The 23,616-nt window shown below is 38.7% G+C and overlaps 1 protein-coding gene across 1 annotated transcript in view; it reads left to right on the plus strand.

Moving 5' to 3' along the window:
* LOC138094050 (IQ domain-containing protein M-like) overlaps positions 1 to 23,616 on the plus strand; it is a 273,194-nt gene that overhangs the window by 175,014 nt on the left and 74,564 nt on the right. The window contains 1 exon segment of the mRNA XM_068990216.1: positions 15,059 to 15,220. Coding sequence (XP_068846317.1) covers positions 15,059 to 15,220 — 162 coding nt within the window.

Below are 23,616 nucleotides of genomic sequence, written 5' to 3' on the forward strand. Positions count from 1 at the left end.
CTATAATCAGTCAACAGGTCTCAGGCTGGTATTGAGAAACCTGAATTAGTTTGGTGAATGATCTCCAAAAAGCTGGAGAATGGTTTAGTTCTAAAAGACAGCATTTATTGTTTAAAAAACTAGTACCAAATAATTTTGCAGGTGAATACCATTTGGTGTTTGATATTCACTTGCAAAATGCATCAGGGAAGATGCTCTTTGATTTAGAGTTCATGTTTTGCTTTATGAAATAGCATGATATTATTAGCTTTGTCTCTAGAATTTAGAGGAAATCCTAACCACATAAAAGGGAAGGTAAATCTTCTGGGTGTTTTGAGAATATTTTTTTCATGCAGGCTGACATAATTGTTGAGTAAAGGTATAGAGCTAAGCCTGTTGTAGTCAACTGCCAGTTACTGTAATTTTTTTGCTAAGCAGTTGAGATAATCTGGGACAATAATACTTATAATATTGAATTGCATGATTAACTCCAAAGTTCCCCTCAGTATACCTTTTAAAACTCATATTACTGGGAAATAACCTAGAGATTGGTTGAATTTCTCTCAACCCTTAAGGATATATATACATACAGGAAAATTAAAAAAAAAAAAAGGAAATACATGGCAAGAAATACAAGACACTTATGTAATTTAAATTTAATAGTTTAGAATAGCAGCACTTATTTGTGATTCTATGCTTCCTATTAAGATATAACTTTCATTATAAGGCACTCTTCCAAACCAAGAGAAAAGAAACAGCTTTTCAATTCTGTATGGTAAACCCAGTAAAGACTGCCACTGTGCTCTTATGTTTTAAGAACTTTTTGTGCTATTGTATTTCTCTCAAAGTGAGAGCATTTTAACTAAGGTGAGAGGGGCATTTGTCTTTAGCCTGTCAGAGTAAAGTCATGTTAATGGATTTAATCTGGCTATCACAAGACTTAGACCTTCAGAGAAAAATGAAAGGCATATTTTAAAAACAGAGTACTTAAAATTAATCATAAGACTCTAATCATTTATGAGAAAATGTTTGCTTTCCTTCCAGCATACAGAAACACACACAAACACGCACACATAGGCTTTTTTTTCTTTCCAGCTGTTTTGTTTGTGATTTAAAGATTTTTAATCTTACTCTTTTTCTAGTATGTATTCTAGCAAATTCTTCTTGTATATGAGAAATCCTAATTTTTATATGCTTATTTTATAATCAGTAATTGTATTTTGCTCTCCTAAATTATAATAATTTTCATCTTCTCTTGAGTTTCATAAATATGCAGTTGTATCACCTGAAAACGATATGAAATTTTTACAATTCTACTTTTATTGTGTACAATACAACTTAAGATGACTTTTGCAATAGCTGGAATGTTTATGACCTTAGATAATAATGTCAATGATGGGCATTATTATTTTCTCACTAATTTTAATGTTATTATGTAATATTGATGCTTATTTGAAGTTGTGTCCTTCTCTTCCTATTTATTAGATGTCTGTATGAAGAGATTGTTTTTTCAGCTTTATTAAATATCTTTTGATATCTATGGAGACAGTTTAAATCTTATTTGACCTGTTGCATTCCCAGCTTAAATCTTGGTTCCTCATTATGTATTATTATTTAATTATGCTCTTGGATTTTTCATACTATTATTAGTTTAGGATTTTTAGATATAAAGTTATTTTCATCTTTGTTGTTTAATGACAAAGATGCTTTTTAAAAATGCAGATATATCAATAAGCTTTTCTTAAGCAGTTTACTATAGGTTTTAACATACTTTTTTTTAACATAGGCTTTTAGAATAAAAGAAAATGGCCCTCATAAGGAATTCTCTTAATTTTATAAAAATTATTAACCAAAGTTATTTGTGTTTTATGTAGCTATATGACTTATTTATGCACAGTAATATGTTCTGTATTTTTGTCAAAATTCCATGAAGACTGAAAAAGGGAAAGGTCTTTTAGGTTTCTTTATCCAATAGTCTACTTCTGTCAGGTCCATACCATTTCTGTCCTTTATCGAGCCCATCTTTGCATGAAATGTTCCCTTGGTATCTCTAATGTTCTTGAAGAGATCTCTAGTCTTTCCCATTCTATTGTTTTCCTCTATTTCTTTGGCCTTGTTCACTCAAGAAAGCTTTCTTATCTCTCCTTGCTACTCTTTGAAGCTCTATATTCAGATGGGTATATCTTTCCTTCTCTCCTTTGCCTTTTGCTTCTCTTCTTTTCTCAGCTATTTGTAAGGCCTCCTCAGAAAACCATTTTGCCTTTTTGCATTTATTTTTCTTGGGGATGGTTTTGATCACTACCTCCTGTACAATGTTATGAACCTCCTTCCATAGTTCTTCAGGCACTCTGTCTATCAGATTTATCCCTTGAATCTATTTGTCACTTCCACTGTATAATCATAAGGGATTTGATTTAGGTCATACCTGAATGGTCTAGCGGTTTTCCTTACTTTCTTCAAAAACCTAAGACTGTGGCATCTAGTCCCATCACTTCATGGCAAATAGATGGGAAAACAGTGGAAACAGTGACAGACCATTTTCTTGAGCTCCAAAATCACTGCAGATGGTGACTGCAGCCGTGAAATTAAAAGATACTCCTTGGAAGAAAAGCTATGACAAACTGAGACATATTAAAAAGCAAAGTGTGTGTATTAAAAAGCAAAGACGACATTTTGCCAACAAAAGTCTGGATAGTCAAAGCTATGGTTTTTCCAGTAGTCATGTATGGATGTGAGAGTTGGACCATAATGAAGGCTGAGTGCCAAAGAATTAATGCTTTTGAACTATGGTGCTGGAGAATACTCTTGAAAGTCCTTTCAATTGCAAGGAGATCAAACCAGTCAATCATAATGGAAATCAACCCTGAATATACACTGGAAGGACTGATGCTGAAGCTCCAATACTTTGGCCACCTGATGCAAAGAGCAAAGTCATTGGAAAAGACCCTCATGCTGAGAGAGATTGAGGGCAGGAGAAGAAGGGGACAATAGAGGATGAGAAGGTTGGATGGTATCACTGACTCAATGGATATGAGTTAGAATAAACTCCAGAAGACAGTGAAGGACAGGGAAGGCTATTGTGCTACAGTCCATGGGGTCGCAAAGGGTCATACATGACTGAGTTACTGAACAGCAATCCAGTACTTGTGAATGTGTTTAATTTGCTTTAAGTCTAAAAATTAACAACAGCATGGAAATAAAAATAAATGTTAGCATATTATGAATTCTGTATACTTATTCCACTGAAGAAGTGAACCTTTTGCAATAACTTTACTTTGATTATTCAACAATCAAATGACTATAATCCTCTAATTTTCTATTTTGTATTGGAAATTTGGTTGGATTTATAAAGATACATATGTATTAATGACACAATGTTCCCAAATTTAATCTTTGAATAATATAGCAAGAATGTTCTGGAGAAATTTGTAACATGTATGATGGTCATGAAATGAAAGGACTTAAAAGTAGTAATTCTTGCTATATTTAAATTTTTTTTAAATTAATATTGCTGCACTTTAATAAATTTTTAATTAATTCATGTCCTTTATTTACTCTGAGTGAAGTGTTATGAACATTTTTGCTCTCCTTTAAGTTAAACAATGTTGGTATTTAATTATAATACAAGAGATCTATGTTCCTTGAATTTATTTTTGCTGATTATATCATCCAAGGGCATATTACTTAACTGCCTTCTTAACCATTTTGCCCTGTGGCCTTGATTCTTAAATGTTTTGCTCCTTCATCAGTGATCTTTAAGATTTCATATATCAGCTTAAGATAAATTGAATGTAGGAAAGTTTCATTAATTTCAGAATGGGAATGCTTTAAATTCACTTTCCCTTGTTCACGACATGTAATTTTTTATACTGATAGATTGATATTCTTTTAAATTTACTAATTAATAGAGAAAGCTTAGATAAAAGCAGCATGATAAAAAAGTATGACATTCATCTAATTCAAATAAAAGAAAATGAATGCAACATAAAAGTATAAAGTGCTTTAACAGTGGCCTTATATTAAAAGTAAAGCATTTAGAAACTGGTCATTCACTCTGGGTTATAGATAATTTGACCACCGCTTTAAACTCACATTTGATTAGACTATTTTTACTCATAGTCTTAAGTGTACTGGGCACTGTGCTCAGTCATGTCCAACTCTTTGCGATCCCATGGGTGTAGCTTGCCAGGCTCCTCTGTCCATGAGATTCTCCAGGCAAGAATACTGAAGCAGGTTGCCATTTCCTACTCCAGGGGATCTTCCCAACATAGAGAGCAAACCCTAGGCTCTTGCGTCTCCTGCATTAGCAGGAGAATTCTTTACTACTGAGCTACCCGGGAAGCCCCATAGTTGCAAATACTTCTTAACAATTGACTTCCACAATGAGGTCTTCTATTCTGGTTTAATAAATGAGGGTCAGTTGTAAAGTCCCTTGATACACTTAGGATTGATCCTAAACTTAATGATTTACATATGAGCCCTTTTCAGATATTAAGTCTATGCTGGAATTTGTGTTGAGGACTGGCCCATTAGGAAGAAGTTAGCACTTTCAAAAATCCTAGAACCTCCAGTTTCTCATTATTCAATCCAAAACTTGCTTTGTGTGCAACACACCTGAGATTGTGTCCCTCAGTCATTTTTAGTGTTAAAATATCTTTTAATAATAATCCTAGAGAGGGAAGAGTTGTGATAATAGATGGTTTTTCTTTTTTTATCACTCCTGTTTTATAATGAATCCTCATCCCAATTTCCAAGATGGGTAGCAAGAATAGTACTAAAGACTTAAGCATCAGACAATTGCTTTCATCTCCCTTGCTAGTAAAGTGAAAGTGAAGTCGCTTAGTCGTGTCCAACTCCTTGCGACCCCGAGGACTGTAGCCTACCAGGCTCCTCTCTCCATGGGATTCTCCAGGCAAGAATACTGGAGTGGGTTGCCATTTCCTTCTCCAGGGGATCTTCCCGACTCAGGGATCGAACCTGAGTCTCCCACACTGCAGGCAGACGCTTTAACCTCTGAGCCACCAGGGAAGCCCATGCTAGTAAGGTCATGCTTAAACCTTTGCACGCTAGGCTTCAGCATTATGTGAACCAGGAACTTCCAGATGTCCAAGCTGGCTTTAGAAAAGGAAGAGAAACCAGAGACCAAATTGCCAACATCTACTGGATCATAGAGAAAGAAAGGGAATTGCAGAAAAACACCTGCCTCTGTTTCATCAGCTACACTAAAGCCTTTGACTGTGTGGATCATGACAAACTGTGGAAAGCTCTTAGAGAGATGGGAATACCAGTCCATCTTACCTGATCTTGCCTGTCTCCTGAGAAACCTGTATGCATGTCAAGAAGCAGCAGTTAGAACCCTGTATGGAACAACCAACTGGTTCAAGATTGAGAAAGGAGTAAGACAGGGCTGTCTGCCGTCACCCTGTTTGTTTAACCTACACGCTGAGCACATCATGAGAAATGCCAGGCTGGATGAGTTACCAGCTGGAATCAAGATAGGCAGGAGAAGCATCAACAACCTCAGATATGTGGATGATACCATTCTAATGGCAGAAAGCAAAGAGGAACTAAAGAGCCTCTTGATGAGTATGAAAAAGCCAGCTTAAAACTAAATATTAAAAAATCCAAGATCATGGCATCCAGCCCCATTGCTGCATGGCAAATAGAAGGGGAAAAGGTGGAAGTAGTGACAGACTTCCTCTTCTTGGGCTCTAAAATCACTGTGGATGGTGCTTGCAGCCATGAATTCAGAAGACGATTGCTTCTTGGCAGGAAAGCTATGACAAATCTGAACAGTGTGTTGGTAAGTAGAGACATCACTCTGCCAACAAAGGTCCGTATAGCCAAGGCAATAGGGACCAGTGGTCATGTACAGTTGTGAGAGCTGGACTCTAAAGAAGGCAGAATGCCAAAGAACTGATGCCTTCGAACTGTGGTGCTGGAGAAGACTCCTGAAAGTACCTTGGACAATAAGGACATCAGACCAGTCAATCTTAAGGGAAATCAATTCTAAATATTCGTTGGAAAGACTGATGCTAAAGCTGAAACTTCAATATTTTGGTCATCTGATGTGAAGAGCTGACTCATTGGAAGAGTCCCTGATGCTGGGAAAGATTGAGGGCAGAAAGAGAAAAGGCTGTCAGAGGATGAGATGACTGGTTGGCAGCATTAATGCAATGGACATGAACTTGGGCAAACTTTGAGAGATGGTGAGGGACAGGGAGGCTTTACGTGCTGTAGTCCATGGGTCACAAAGAGTCGGACATGACTGGGCAACTGAGCAACAACAACAACAACAACAACATTCTATAATGTAGGGCTGATGGCTTTAGGCCTGTTTCCTAGTGCTAAGAGTGATCCGCCGCCAAGCGTCCTATTAACTACTTACACTCTACTGTAGTTTCTTAGGGGTTGTGGGAGGAGGAAAATCACACATATGGGGTTAGAACTGGAAAATATTAAGAGTAATAATTATTCCTATATACTTTGTATTTCCAGAATTTTCTGTCATGAACACATAGTGTTTTTAAACCATTAAATAATTGTAAAATTATCATGGAATCAAAATATTGGGAAAACAAAAATAACTTTTTAGTATGATCCCACTTATAATTTTTTTTAAGTCACTGCATATCTCAAAATACAAGTCTGAGGACCACTACCTTAAATATTTAGGTTGAGGCTCTGCAGGAGGGAGGAAGAGTCCTTGATGATACAGCGTCCTCTGAGGGAGAGGAATGGAAGGGCACCTTTGGATTCTCTGAACAGTCACCACCTACTCTGAATATTAAGCATAATGAGCCTCACTTATGTGAGCAGCAGCGGGGAAATGAGAGGTGTCTCAGGTTATATTCTGTGGACTTTTATCCTGGCTTACATCCTTAGCAAACTAAGAGGGTTATAATCAGCTGATGAACCATGGTTTTGACCCGAGGGCTTGTCAACAGCTCTATAAAATAAGTTTTTGTGGAAAAAACTAATATCAGAAAAAGGCCTGGGAAGACCTACAGTTGTGAGAAAAATTGTATTGAAGACTATTCATGGTCATCTGAAGGATTTTAGAAAGATTGCTGCTGCTGCTGCTAAGTTGCTTCAATCGTGTCTGACTCTGTGCAACCCCATAGATGGCAGCCCACCAGGCTACCCCGTCTCTGGGACTCTCCAGGCAAGAACACTGGGGTGGGTTTCCATTTCCTTCTCCAATGCATGAAAGTGAAAAGTGAAAGTGAAGTCACTCAGTCATGTCCGACTCCTAGGGACCCCATGGACTGCAGCCCACCAGGCTCCTCCACCCACGGGATTTGCCAGGCAAGAGTACTGGAGTGGGGTGCCATTGCTTTCTCCATTAGAAAGATTGGAAGACTTCAAAGGGAGGCTACCAGACAACTGGCAACATGTGGAAATGCCATCTGTTCCATGGCACAGGAACTGCGTGTCTAAAATAATGTGGCATCCTTGGTTGAAAGGACAGGCTTCAAAGTTCAAATGAAGATTAGATCCTGGCTTCACCGCTTACTCTGAGGCCATGAAGTGCTCAGTAGCCCTTCTCCCTGTGCATGCATCCTATGAGTTCACTGCTATCAGACTCATAACATAGGCTCAGTGAGTCTGATAGTATTGAATTCATAGGATTGTCAGCAAGTCACACATTTGTGATTTTAGGATTAAATTAGATAATGTCCATAACCTGTGTCGCACACTGCCTGCTATATACTTAGCTCCCAATGAATAATATTAATTATGCTGTACTTATTTATTAATTAAAAAGCCTTTTATTAACCATTTCCAAGTATCAGCCACAGTGACTAGATACTGGGAGATTCAGTAGTTAGCAAACAATCATGGACCTTGTCTGCCTGTAACTTATAGTCATGTGAGGGAGACAGATCTGAAAAATAGAAGTCATATGATTACACACTTCAGTATGTGTAAGGGAGGAAACTACAGAGAACAGTCACTCTGAGATAATATACTGTGGATGCTTGATCCAGTTTGGTGAGAGTCAGGGGAGACTTTGAAAAGAGGCATGAAGGTGGTGTTTAAGTTAATGAGTCAGTGGAGGGCAGCATGTGGGAGAAGAGCATGCCAGGACACAGAACATCTTATGCAAAGGTCTGAAGTAGGAGGATTCAGGGTGTGTTTATGAAACAGAAAGAAAGCCCAGGTTCCTAGAGTAGAGATGGAGGAGGAGGCAGCGACCAGAATGTTCAGAATCTTTTAGGACTTATTCAGTACTTGATACTATTTTAAGAGCATCAGGAACCTACTCAATAAGGAAATATATGAATTAGGAAACCAATGACTAGGAAAATGTATTAAAGATACATAAAAAATACTATTCTGGTTGCTGCTTAGAGGCAAGGTCAAAAGGGCCAAGAAGATTATTTAGGAGGCAAAAGTATTTGTATAAAAATAGATGATAGGAGAAGGCATTGGCACCCCACTCCAGTACTCTTGCCTGGGAAATCCCATGGACAGAGGAGCCTGGTAGGCTACAGTCCATGGGGTTGCTAAGAGTCAGACACAACTGAGCGACTTCACTTTCACTTTTCACTTTCATGCATTGGAGAAGGAAATGGAAACCCACCCCAGTGTTCTTGCCTGGAGAATCCCAGGGACGGGGGAGCCTGGTGGGTTGCCATCTATGGGATCGCACAGAGTCAGACATGACTGATGTGACTTAGCTGCAGCAGATGATAGGAACTTCCCTGGTGGTCCAGTGGCTAAGACTCTGAGCTCCCAATGCAGGGGCCTGAGTTCGATCCCTGGTCAGGGAACTAAGATCCCACATGCTGCAACTAAGACTAGCACAGCCAAATAAATTCATTAAATAAAAAGAGTTTTTGTAAAAGTTTAAAAGGTAGTTGCCAATTTTTCAAGGATGGTAGGAGGGGGTAGTGAGGTGTCAAGGAGGTTTCCTTTTTTCCTAGGTTGTGCCAGTAAAAGCAAGCTATTTACTGAGGCAGGAAATCTGGGTACTGGACAGACATTGAGTGCCTGTTTGTTAGCCAAATGGAGTTGTCAATTAGATATCTTGATTTTGCTGTATTCTGTTAACTCTAAGGTATATATTTTCATATTTCAATGTCTCTAAAATAGAGCTATATCTTATAATCAATTGCATGCCATAGTTAAATTTTCAGTCTTATATTTCTTAATGATGATAAACTAATGGGATAATCAACATCTATATTGTCTTAGAGTCAACAAAATATGAGCTTATTGTTTTTGCTAATAATAGCAACAAGGAAGACTACCACAACATCGATTAGTAACTCATGAGTACTGATGAACACAAAACTTCTGATCAGTATCCAATGGGAACCACTGAGCCTTAGAACATCCAAAATAATGTGAGAGTGACCAAAAAGGGCAGCGAGTTCAGGATAACTGTCCACTTCTCCACTCACCCATCCAGAAGACAAACAAGATGGGGCAGGAGACAGGAGACCGCCATTATTATCTCAGGAGGACAGAGGCTGTGCCAGCATCTGCTCAGGCAAGAGCATATAATAATAGTAGTAACAATGCTGGCCATCGACTTGGTGTTCTTCTAAGGACTTTATTTATTTCAAGTCATGGCAACACTCTAATGTTAACAGTTCTACTATAATGTAAATAGTTTTACTGTTTAGCTGGAAAGAGGGTAACTAACTTGCTTCAGATCACTCATCTCATACATGGCAGGTCAGGTCCATTCCCCAGTGGTGGTCAGCTCCAGGGCCACAGCTCAGCCTCAGCTGCTCCCTCTAAGGAAGACAAGTGACTACTTGGTGATCTGGGAGCAGCAGAGACTCATGGAAATATTGTGCGGGCCTCCGCCATAGACCAGGCCTAGACACATACGCCTGCGATCTTCAGAGTGTTATTACACGTATGGCTTGGGGAAGAAGGAGTAAGGAAGAGATCTTATTCTTTTGAGTTCTGAGAACCATATTATTACACCTAAATGTAATGTGGCAATATTGACTTAGCAGTATATTAAAAGGCAGATACTCCCTAAATAACCAGTTAACAATATCAGCAACAAAAATTAAATTCCTGTTTTGTCTTAGGATGACATATGTAATAAAACAAAAAGAAGAGGGCATATTTTACAAGCCATATGCTTTCTAAAATGACACATGCTTGCTTGTAATCAATTTTGATATCATGAAGGAAGGTACAGTTATTCCAAAGTCGTTATGCATTGTTTATATTATATAAGCTCCAAGGCGCCATCTGTACTGCGTGTGTGCTAAGTCGCTTCAGTTGTGTCTGACTCTTTGTGACACTGTGGTCTGTAGCCCCCAGGCTTCTCTGCCCAAGGGTTTCTCCAGGCAAGAATATTGGAGTGGGTTGCCATTTGTGTTACTCGATGGCAAATGGTGGCAATAGCAAGACTCTGAACTAGACATCTCCAACGTGTGCCTGCTTCTATAGCTCTCAGGACATCCCATTTTCACGGCGAGTTCAACATTCCACAGACTTCATGTGTTTTACTTAGTGTTTAATCAGAATAATCCAGGAAGAGAAAGTGGCAGTTCTACATCCACCACGGCTTAGAATTTAGCATAGGCATCTTATTTTGCCCAAAATGGAAACATTTGGCCTTGATGGAAAATAAGATGCTTTATTAAAACTAATAAGCATAAAGCTATTTTGCTTAAACATCTTGCTCAAGCTAAAGGAGTTAGAAAGGTATCAATCTTAGGGAAGAGAGAAACTTTAGGTGCAACCTGGCCCTTCACACTAAAAGGCTGCTATTACTGCTAGCTTTCCCTACTTTACTTTCTTACTTTATGGTTTCAAAGACAAAAACCTGATCTTTTTTGCTTCCTCATTTTGTATGGGAAGTAAAACTTCAGGGTTGTATTTAATTTCACTTTGATTTCTTATAATGTAATTAGTGCTGCATCCGTAGCCTCCTTCTCAACTCCAAGAGACCTCTACTGCCTAGGAAGTCCCCAGCTCAACTTCTTGAAGTACAACCTGAATGAAAAAGTAAAGCAGGGTTGACTCTTTAGCACTACTTTGTAGTAGTTCTGGCTTTCTTTCTTCTGTTGACAGATGAGAAGGGGCTTAAAATTATACAGGTGAGATGTTCCTAATGTCTGTTCACATATCTGAGCACATATAAATATGGGTTTGATCCCAACCCACTCCAGTATTCTTGCCTGGAGAATCCCATGGACAGAGGAGCCTGGTGGGCTATGGTCCATAGGGTTGTAAAGAGTCAGACATGACTGAGCAACTTAGCCCACAGCACGCAGGTGAGGTATCCCTAATATCTGTTCGCATATCTGAGCACATATAAAGATGTCTGCTTTTTTTGAGTTAGAAGGGAATAATTTTGAACTTTGTCTTTTAAAAAGAGCAGAAAATTCTCTAAAGTGTTTATAATTAAAAGATGCAATAGCTTATTATTTCCTGACTCTCTTGTGGTTTTCATTACTGTTGAAGTAATACTGGGTTACATATACTAACACACTCATGTAGTATTTATAGACATGGTGCTATGAATTTTTATATATTTCTTATATCACTTAATCCTAACAATAATCCTAAGAGGTCAGTACTATCACCAGGAGATGAATGTGATTTGTCTAATATTTCAAAGCCTGTTATGATGGTTCAAAGATTAGAACTCATAGATTGACACATACTATTGATACAATGTTCAAATAGATAACTAGTGAGAACCTGTATCACACAGGGATCTCTACTTAGTGCTGTGTGTGACCTAAATGGGAAGGATATCCAAACAAAGATGGAATATATGTGTACACATATACAGTTGATTCACTTTGCTCTACTGTAGAAACTAACACATTGTAAAGCAACCACACTCCAATAAAAATTTTAAAAGAAAATGAAATATAACCCAGGTCTGCTTTATCAATTAGAAAATAAAACTACATGGTGATTTGAGCAGGAAATGTTTAACGTAAAGAATTATTAACTCTGATGGAGATTAGGGAAACTGAGATAGACTGTGAGCGTGTGCTAAGTTGCTTCAATCGTGTCCAGCTCTTTGTGACCCCATGGACTATAGCCCACCAGGCTCCTCTGTCCATGGAATTCTCCAGGCAAGAATACTGGAATGGCTTGCCATGCCCTTCTCCAGGGGATCTTCCTGACCCATGGATCAAACCCACGTCTCTTATGTCTCCTGCACTGGCAGGCAGATTTTTTACTATTAGTGCCACCTGGGAAGCCCAAGATTGGCTATTAAGGGTAAAAGGAACCTTAAAGAATTGAGAAAACATACAGAACAGACTTATGGACATGGGAACAGGGAGGGGGGAGGAAGAAGAGGGTCAGATGTGTGGAGAGAGTAACATGGAAACATATACATCACCATATGTGAAATAAAATAGTTAACCAATGGCAATTTGCTGTATGACTCAGGGAACTCAAATTGGGGCTCTGTAACAACCTAGCAGGGTGGCTGGGATGGGAGGTGGGGGAGAAGTTCAAGAAGGAGCGGAGATAGTTATACCTAAGGCTGAGTCATGTTGATGTTTGACAGAAACCAATACAATATTGTGGAGCAATTATCCGGCAGTTAAAAATAAATAAATTTAATTATAAAAAATGTATTGAGAAAAGGAGTCACGCTAACTCTCAGTCTGAGGACAGAGCACTTCGGGAAAGAACAAATTTTAAACAGTGCCCCTTACCGTATTTCTTCCTGTAACTTGGATCCAGCTCTTCTCGGAGGGGACACAGCTGTGACCCAGTAAATAGAGACACTCACGAAAGTAGCACGCTAGTGTATTTCCCAGGGAAGTTACTTACTGGGGTTCTGGGGAAGCTGTTTTCAGGGAAGTGTCTCGGTGTGGAAACCATTCAAGGGAAGGTGGTGCCACAAGGAACATGCCCACAAGTTCCCAGTGTGTGTGTCTCAGGAGCCCTATGAGGTTCCAGACAGCATGGCCCAGAAAGCCCTGCACAGTTGGTCACTATTTACTACAGGAGACAATCCCCCAGAACCAGGAAGAACCCCCTTTATCCACTAGTTCCCTAGATTGCCTTCTATCAGGGATGTTTAAAATTTTGCCAGATGGCAAGGGGGAAATATTCTAGTCTCACAAATAGGACAGTGAAGATGGATTTTGGGTGAGGCAACAGATGGGGCTTCCCTGGGAATGCTAGTGGTAAAGAACCTGTATGTCAATACAGGAGATGTAAGAGACACGGGTTCAGTCTTGGGTTGGGAAGAGCTCCTGGAGAAGGGCATGGCAACCCACTCCAGTACGCTTGACTGGAGAATCCCATGGACAGAGGGGCCTGGCAGACTGCAGTCCATAGGGTTGCAAAGAGTCGGACATGGTTGAAGCTACTTAGGGTGTAAAAGATGGCTACCTGGCACAGTATCTACCCAAAAATCTACTTTCTTTTTCATTTACTCATTATGTTGTACTGCCTTATACTTACTGTACTATGAAATATGATATTTAAAAAAAATAAAGGGGAGAAAAAAAGAAGGTAGTTGGGAAAAAAAGAAAAAAATGTAACAGGATTGTAAATGAAGATTTATATTAGTATCTTCTCTTTGAAATGTTTCTAGGTAGAATTGCTTTGAATCAATTGCTCAGTAGACTGCCTCATTGAATTTTAGGACATTGGGTTATCAACCAAAAACTGAAAACACAAACTGAAGGCGCAAGGGCCGTAACAAGTGATTTTTCACTCCACAATTCAAATTATTCATTAATCACAGCTTTCTCATCTACTAGTCGTTGTTATTTAGTCTCTAAGCTGTGTCCAACTCTTTTTGACCCTATGAACTGAAGCATACCAGGCTTTCCTGTCCTTCATTATCTCCTGAAGTTTGCTCAGACTCATGTCCATTGAGTCAGTGATGGCTATCTAACCATCTCATCCACTGCCATGCCCTTCTCCTCCTGCCCTCAATCTTTCCAAGTGTCAGGGTCTTTTCCAACTAGTCAGCCCTTTGCATCAGGTGGCAAAAGTATAGGAGCTTCAGCTTCAACATCAGTCCTTCCAGTGAATATTCAGGGTTGATTTCCTTTAGTATTGACTGGTTGGATCTCCTTGCAGTCCAGGGGGCTCTCAAGCATCTTCTCCAGCACCACAACTTGAAAGCTAATTAATGCAGGTCATATTCACTTGACAAACATTTGTTTGCAAATGAGAGCTTCTCCTCAGTTCAGTTCAGTTCAGTTCAGTCGCTCAGTTGTGACCAACTCTTTGTGACCCCATGGACTGCAGAACACCAGGCTTCCCTGTCCATCACCAACTCCTGGAGCTTACTCAAACTCACGTCCATCATGTCGGTGATGCCATCCAACCATCTCATCCTCTGTCTTCCCCTTTCCCTCCCGTCTTCAATCTTTCCCAGCTTCAGGTCTTTTCAAATGAGTCAGTTCTTTCCATCAGGTGGCCAAAATATGGCCAAAGCATCTACTCAGATAATCCAAGTCCTAATTGCGTCAGTTGCAGACTCTAAGATTTAGGCAAGTTATTTAATTTCTTTGGACCTCAAATTCCTCATGTAAACTGAAGATAATAACAGTATTGACCTTACAGGTGTGCTGTGAGAATTAAATGTGTTAATGTTCAAAAGCACGTGGGGCCGTTTCTTGCATATAGTAAGTGTTATATAAATATTTGTATAGGTGATGTTACATTTTCTTAAAGACCATAGCTTAAGAATATTGATTCGGTAGTTCTAGTTTATGGAACTCCATATTTACTCAATATTTTTTCTCAGATTATTGTTTAATGGCAACTAAAATATGATTATGCTATAGTATATATAATATGAATGCTATTAGTTGGTTATCTTACTTTTTTTCAGAGCTATTAACAGCACTGCTTTAGACTGATAGTATCTGAGGATTCTACGTGTAAGCCTTTACTCCTTAATTTTTGCTAGGAATTATCTGAAAGAGTAGATTTTTGGTAAAGTATTTTTGGCTAAAGAGAGCTATGTTGTCTAACTATGTTGCATAACCATTAGCATTCAAAAGTTTCAATAGTTTTTAATTTTCATCCCTTAAAAGAAAGGGATATGAAATTTTGTAAAAGGTCTAAAATTAAAACAGAATGTTGTTTTTTATTCTTTTTGCAGAAGACCATGAAAAATACTCTGGTGTCATCAAGAAGCACAATGCAATTGAAATGTTATTTACACTTTACCCTCCTCAAGGTGCTCATGTGTCTACTAATTTGAGGCTTAGGTCAACTTGGCTGAGACCCATTGTAAATGGGGAAGAAGGATATAAGTATATGGGTAAGATTCTGAACCTTATTATTTCTTTTTATAAATAAGGAAGAAACTTGTACTTTATATAACTCTTATTCATCACTTAGATGATATGGGATGATACATTGGCCTTATAGAATATTCCCTTTTGTCTTTAAATATTATACTTGCAGTTTAAAAAGTGGCTGTTTTATACTTTGGTGACTCCATTAGAATAGTGGAAATACTGTGTTAATCCATTCACCAGATGATGGATATTTTTTTTTTTTCTAATGTGCTCCTACAAGGAATACTGCTATACACATTCATGTACAGGGCTGTGGATAGACATATGTTTGCCATTTCTCTTGTCTAAACTTATTTCCAAAGTGGTTATGCCATTTCATATTTCCTATCAGTGGAAATAAGAGAGTGGCTTTTGTTCCATAGCTGTATCACTACTCACTATAATCAGTTATTTTAATTTTAGCCATTCTAAGTGATATGAATTCCATTGTGGTTTTAATTTGTATTTCTCTAATAGACAGTGATTCAATGTCATGGCCAAGGGGCTTGCATAACTCAGTGAAACTATGAGCCATGCCATGCAGGGCCACCTGAGACGGACAGGTCATGGTGGAGAGTTCTGACCAAACATGGTCCATTGGAGGACGGAATGGCAAATCACTCCAGTACTCTTGCCACCAGAATCCCGTGAACAGGATGACAAGGCAAAAAGATATGACACTCATCATTTAGGAAGATGAGCACCCCAGGTCGGAGTACAGTATACTACTGGGGAGGAGCAGAGGGCAGTTACTGATAGCTCCAGAAACGATGAAATGGCTGGGCCAAAGGGGAAACAGCGCTCATCTGTGGATGTGTCTGGTGGTGAAAGTAAAGTCTGATGCTGTAAAGAACAATATTGCATAGGAACCTGGAACATTAATTTGTCCATGAATCAAGGTAAATTGGCCATGGTCAAGCAGAAGATGGCAAGAGTGACCATTGACATCTTAGGAAACAGTGGACTAAAATGGAAGGGGATGGGTTTCAAACTCAATATTCAAAAGACTAAGATTATGGCATCCAGTCCCATCACTTCATGGCAAATAGATAGGCAAAAAGTGGAAGCAGTGACAGATTTTATTTTTGGGGGCTCCAAAATCACTGTAGACGGCAACTGCAGTCAGGAAATTAAAAGACATTTGCTCCTTGGAAGGAAAGCTATGACAAACCTAGATAGTGTATTAAAAAGTAAAGATATCACTTTGCCATCAAAGGCCCCTATAGTCAAAGCTATGGTTTTTCCAACAGTCATGTATGAATGTGAGTTTGACTATAAAGAAGGCTGAGCACCAAAGAATTGATGCCTTCAAATTGTGATGCTGAAGAAAACACTTGAGATTCCCTTGGACAGCAAGATCAAATCAGTCAATCATAAAATAAGTCAACCTTGAATATTCACTGGAAAGACTGATGCCAAAGCTCCAATACTTTGGTCACATGATGTGAAGAGCTGACTCATTGGAAAAGACCCTGATGCTGGGAAAGATTAAAGGCAGGAGGAGAAGGGCGCGACAGAGGACGAGATGGTTGGATGGCATCACTGACTCAATGGACATGAGTTTGAGCAAACTCCAGGAAACGATGAAGGACAGGGAGGCCTGGCATGCTACAGTCTATGGGGTCACAAAGAGTCTGGCACGACTTAGCGACCGAACAACAAGTAGACAATGATAGACAGCATATTTTCATGTATTTGTCATTTCTGTATCTTCCTTGGTGAAGTGCTTGTTTAAGCTTTTTGCCATATTTATATTTTTTGCTGCTGCTGCTGCTAAGTCACTTCAGTTGTGTCCAACTCTGTGCGACCCCATAGACGGCAGCCCGTTTTTGCTATTGTCCTTAATTGTTGCGAGACGTTTCAATATTCTAAATATAAACTCTTTAATATGCATATGCTTTGTAATATTTTCTCCCAGTCTGTGACTTGTTTTTTTCTTTCTCTTTCTTCTGAACAGCAGAGGATTTTAATTTTGATAAAGTCAAGTTTATCACAATTATAGCTGATGCTTTCACTGTCATCCAAGAAATATTAGTTAGGCCTTTGGTCAAAAGATTTTCCTCTAGAAACTTCATAGTTTTAAATTTTATATTTCAATGTATGGTTTTTTGAATTATATTTCATACATGACTCAAGATATCTAACATATTGATATTCAAATGTGCTAGCACTGCTTGTTGAAAAGACTATCTTTCAATGATTACTTTATATTTTGGGAAACCAAATATACCAAAGAAAATATATAGATGCAAATAAGCACATTAAAAGATAACCAGAATCATTAGTCAATAGGAAAATACATATAAAAGCCAAAATGTCATAGTACCACTCATTTATTAGAATGCCTAAAATAAAATTTAAAAATCTGATAATTCCGAATCTAGCAAGAATGTGGAAAAACTGGCACATTCATACATTGCTAGTGGAAATGCTAAATAGTACAGTGGGTTTCTAAAGATTTTGATACTTTCTTACAAATTAATAAGCTCTAACCATAAAACCCGGCTGTCCTACACAAAGGTAATTATGCCAGAGGAATGAACGTATTTGTTCACATGAAAACCTATAATGAATATATGTAGCTGATTAATCATAACTGCCAAGAGCTGGAACAACACAAATGTTCTTCAGCTAGTGAATGAATAATCAAAATTTGTTAACATTTATACAATGAAGTACTATCAAGCAATAAAAAGGAATGAGCTATTGATTCCATAACATAGATGAATTTTAAATGCATCATGTTAAGTGAAAGAAGCCAGACTCAAAGGCTATGTGTGTGCATGTGTGCTAAGTTGCTTCAGCTGTGTCTGACTCTTTGTGACACTGTAGACCATAGCTTGCCAGCTTCCTCTGTTCATGGTATTCTCTAGGCAAGAATGCTAGAGTGGGTTGCCATGGCCTCCTCCTGGGGATCTTGCCGCAGGGATCCAGCCCATGTCTCTTAGGTCTCCTGCATTGGCAGGCAGGTTCTTTACCTCTAGGGTCACCTGGGAAGCCCATTGATGGTGTATAATGCATTTAACAAGCAACATGCTGCTGCTGCTGCTAAGTCGCTTCAGTCGTGTCCGACTCTGTGCGACCCCATAGACAGCAGCCCACCAAGCTCCTCCATCCTGGGGATTCTCCAGGCAAGAACACTGGAGTGGGTTGCCATTTCCCTTTCCAGTGCATGAAAGTGAAAAGTGAAAGTGAAGTCGCTCAGTTGTGTCCAACTGTTCGTGACCCCATGGACTGCAGCCCACCAGTTTCCTCCATCCATGGAATCTTCCAGGCAAGAGTACTGGAGTGGGGCGCCATTGCCTTCTCTGAACAAGCAAATGACTGAATCTCAAATGAGTTATGCTGAAAAAAGTCAGACAAAAAAGAGTACAAGAGAATGATTCTGTTTATATAAAAGTCTAGAAGTTGCAAATAAACTAGGCCCATGACAGAATCAGATCTGTGGCTACCTGGAATGGGTGTGGGAAATGAAGTGAGACCTGATGGATTACAATAGAGACTGGAAATGCTTGTTAACTTGATTGTGGTTATGGGGGATGGGCCCATGGGTGTAAACATATGTCAAAATTTGTCAAATTATACACTTTAAGTATGTGTAGTTTTTCATTTACATGTCAATGAAGCTATAAAAATTAAGTTGAAAGCATAAATTTAAAGAACCAAAAAAGTGAAATTGGTATTTGGGGAATTATTTTGAAAGGTGATTCTCTTTAAGTTTTAAAACTAGTATGTTAGAGATATCTACAGAGAGTCACAAATTAAATGCGATCTCATTTGGCTTGTGCATATAAAGGTGTATTTAAGTGTTCAGTTCTAAAAGATAGCCTGGAGAAAGAAGAGGAAACAGAAAGAAAATTATGAAAAAGAAAGTTGAGGCTTTAGGTTCTATGAGATGAACTAAGATCCTGATTGCAATTTAATTTATCTTGGCAATTTCCCCCTTGAAAATTAGCCTATTGTTCTAAAAAATTCCCATCATTGTTTAGAGCCTATCATTCTGAAAGATTTGTGTTCATTGTTTAGAGTCCATTTGTGAACATTTGGTCCAAATAAAACAAACAGAAAGGAGATATGCAAGAGGCCTTATAAGTTGAAGACTCCGTCTTCTGAAGTTTTATGCTGTCGTTCCCCTTCTTAGTGAGTGGCCAGGGCCTTGTATCTTTTTAAATTACAGTTGTTATTAAATTGATTGACAGTAGAGTTTGCAGCATTTACCTTGAAAAAGATTAGTCTGTTACAGAAGTGCCTTCTAAAACTCAGTAACTCCTTGACTATAAACATTTTAGGGAAGATAACTCTGGGAATTTATTACATTTTTCAACATTAATACTCCACAATGTAGCACTCCTGTTTATTGTTTTCACACTGTACATTTAGAGATGTATCATCAGCAAGAACTTAGGAGTAGTTAATAGAGTTACTGAATGCTCTATAAATGGCATGGGCTGCTAACAAATTATGTAATATAAAGATCACACATACTCTAAAAATATTTGGTATTTCCGTATTTTACATCCCAGAATTCCTAGCAAAGTAGCTTGAATGTAACTGGAATGCTGCATAAGCCATAATTTCAAATTGCTTAATATGCACAAATTATTTCCTCTGAATCATAATTTTGTAGTCTTACAACATCAATGAAGTAAAAAAAAAAAAGTCTAAATCTTTTTTCAGGAGCATATGTCTTGTCAAACTTGTTTTCAGAAAGCTTATTTTGGAAGGCTAGTCTTTTACCATGCTTTTGATTATATTTCCTTATGAGTTGTCTGTCCTTGAGCTCACCTGACCTTCTGGCCTGTCACAGATACACTGAACGTGTTCCTCTCCTTCATTAAGTTTCTGTGACTTTGGTGAATGTCCAACTTGGAAGCTGTAGCTTACATTGAAGAGCTTGTGGAATTCTAATGGGAATACCTTAAAAGGGGTAGGTTAGCCATTGTCTTTCCAGGAAATAATTTAGGGAATACAAATGAATGATTAAGCTACTTTCTCAAGCCAATGGTCCATTCTTAACTGAAATCATATTGTTATATTAATGTAAGATTTCTAATTAGTTCAGATTCCAAGTAATGAGCAAAGACCTCCACCTCTGCTCCTACTCCACACCGCATTTTGAGCCCTTCGTGTTGTAAATTTTACTTACCTTGATAACATATGGATATTTACGTTTTATAAGTACTATTGGAACCTGACTTCCTGGCTGAATCGCTGTTATGCTATTATGAGAACAAGGTATCTTTTTATGTCCTTCAGTTTATTCCACAGCCTTCAGGCAAGATCTAATGTACATTAGCCAAATGAGAATCTTTCCTATTTTTTAAAGACCGTGGCAATTACTCAGTTGTCCTTGACAGTCAAGTCTGGTTTTTGATGATCTTCTTTCAGAATTGTCTACGTTGCAACATAAGACTTTCTTTTCTTACATCCCTTATTGCAGTTGTAACTATTTCACTCTCCACAAAATAGATGCTATGCCTGGATGTTAAGACCTTTTCTTTGTTCTAAAAAATATTCTTTTAAAAATATTGTTCCTCAGAAGCTCTCCTTCTGATCCGTAATGTCTTTTGGCACTTCTCTCTAAACATTTCCCCCATTTTTTCATTTGTTTTAAGTGATGGAACTCAGACTAAGATTTAATAATCCATAAATCTGATATATTGTGAATATAATCCTAGTTACTATGAATTCTGCTTATATCTTTTCACCTTTTTAGACTTTTAAAATATGTCTCAGCATTTACTTGGATTTCTAATAATCATTTTTAATCTCCTTTTTATGGCATGTTTTCTTGTAACTATTAGACATGTGTAATTTATTTTGCCTTCTTAAATTTTGTACCCTGACTTGTCCTGATTTCACTTAACTTATTTAGAATATGAACATTTATTGCTCTTGTCAAAACTCAGTTGGGTGTTGTGCTGTAGCCAGTGAGGAATTGAGGTCTGTGTGCATAGAGCAGCATGGAGGTGAAACCTCCAGCACCATTATAACTTCTGCAAGGTTGATTGCAGCGCCAGTGAGAGCTTGACTGTAACTTCATGAGAAACCCTGGCCTGATCCACCCAGAAAGCCCACTCCAGACTCCTGTCTCACTGTGTGAGTCTGTTCCTTTAAGCTTCTAGTTTGGGGGAAGTTTGTTACAGAGCATACAAGTCAGTGATTAGTAGTTTTTAGCAGTGGAAGCAAAATGACATAGGATTGAGTGTGGTTCCTCAGGAAAGACTGGGCTGCTGATTGACTGGCCTTCAGAGAACGTATTACTAGAGTGAAACTTTTGTTCTTTGGTTAACTATCAAAAGTAGAACCTCTGACTGATTGGTTGGCTTTCAGAAGTGTGTTTACTGAGGTGAGTTTCCACTGGCTGATGAAACAGGTTTAATATCGGTTCTGGGGGTTGCTTGCCAGCATGGCTGCATGCCTAGTCACTCAGTCCTATACACGCCATTGCAACCCTTTGGACTGCAGCCCATCAGATTTCTCTGTCCATGGGATCTTTTAGCAAGAATACTGAAGTGGGTTATCGTTTCCTCCTCCGGGGTCTCTCCCCTACCCAGGGATTGAACCTGCGTCTCCTGTGTCTCCTGCATTGCGGGCAGATTCTTTACCTATGGAGCCATCAGCATGGCTATAGAACTGTAACAGCTTCGTTAAAGAGGTATAAAAAGTTCTAGTTTAAAATTGTTACATAGATGTAGAACTGTTGAAAGTAAAAGTGTGAGTTGCTCAGTCACGTCCAACTCTTTGCAGTCCCATGGACTGTAGCCCACCAGGCTCCTCTGTCCATAGAATTTTCTAGGCAACAATACTGCAATGGTTAGCCATTCCCTTTTCCATGGGCATCTTCCCAACCCAGGGATTGAACCTGGGTCTCCTGCACTGCAGCATATTCTTTACCATCTGAGCCACCAGGGAAGCAAAATTATGGGGAAAAGTTATTCTCAGCATAGGCGCAGAAAGAAACAAAGGTATGTGGTAGTTGACTTACTGGAAGCAATTAAGCATAATTATGAACCTAGGATATATCTTGTCACCCTGCTTATTTAACTTATATGCAGAGTACATCCTGCGAAATGCCAGGCTGGATGAAGCAAAAGCTGAATCAAGATTGCAGGGAGAAACATCAATGACCTAAGATATGCAGATGACACCACCCTTATGGTAGTAAGTGAAGAGGAACTAAAGAGCCTCTGGATGAAAGTGAAAGAGGAGAGTAAAAAAGCTGGCTTAAAACTCAGCATTTAAAAAACTAAGATCATGGCATTTGGTAGCATCACTTCATGGTAAATAGATGGGGAAACAGTGGACACGGAGACAGATTTTATTTTTTTTGGTCTCCAAAAATCACTGCAGATGGTGACTGCAGTCATGAAATTAAAAGACGCTTGCTTCTTGGAAGAAGTTCAGTTCAGTCGCTCAGTTGTGTCTGACTCCTTGCAACCCCACGGACTGCAGCATGCCAGGCTTCCCTGTCCATCACCAGTTCCCGGAGCTTACCCAAACTCATATCCATCGAGTCGGTGATGCCATCCAATCATCTCATCCTCTGTTGTCCCCTTCTCTTCCTGCCTTCAATCTTTCCCAGCATCAGGGTCTTTCCCAATGAGTCAGCTCTTCACACTAGGTGACCAAAGTATTGGAGCTTCATCTTCAGCATCAGTCCCTCCAGTGAATATTCAGGACTGATTTCCTTTAGGATTGACTGGTTTGATCTTGCAGTTCAATGGACTCTCAAATCTTCTCCAATACCACAGTTCAAAAGCATCAGTTCTTTGGTGCTTATCTTTCTTTATGGTCCAACATTCACATACATACAAGACTACTGGAAAAACCATAGCTTTGACTATACAGACCTTTGTTGGTAAAGTAATGTTTGTTTTTGCTGACTGTATGGAGCTTCTCCATCTTTGGCTGTAAAGAATATAATCAATCTGGTTTCGATATTGACCATTCAGCAATGTCCATGTGTAGAGTCATCTCTTGTATTGTTGGAAGAGGGTGTTTGCTGTGACCAGTGCATTTTCTTGACAAAACTCTGTTTAGCCTTTGCCCTGCTTCATTTTTTCACTCTAAGGCAAGGCCAAACTTACCTGTTACTCTAGGAATCTCTTGACTCCCTACTTTTGCATTTCAATCCCACATGATGGGATGGACATATTTTTTTGGTGTTAGTTGTAGAAGGTCTTGTAGGTCTTCATAGAACTGTTCAACTTCAGCTTCTTCGACATTAGTGGTTAGGGCGTAGACCTGGATTACTATGATTTTGAATGTTTTGCCTTGGAAATGAACAGAGATCATTCTGTCGTTTTTTAGATTGCACCCAAGTAATGCATTTTGGACTCTTTTGTTGACTATGAGGGCCGCTCCATTTCTTCTA

This window comes from Capricornis sumatraensis, chromosome 17 (assembly GCF_032405125.1).
Source record: "Capricornis sumatraensis isolate serow.1 chromosome 17, serow.2, whole genome shotgun sequence".
Classification (NCBI taxonomy): domain Eukaryota; kingdom Metazoa; phylum Chordata; class Mammalia; order Artiodactyla; family Bovidae; genus Capricornis; species Capricornis sumatraensis.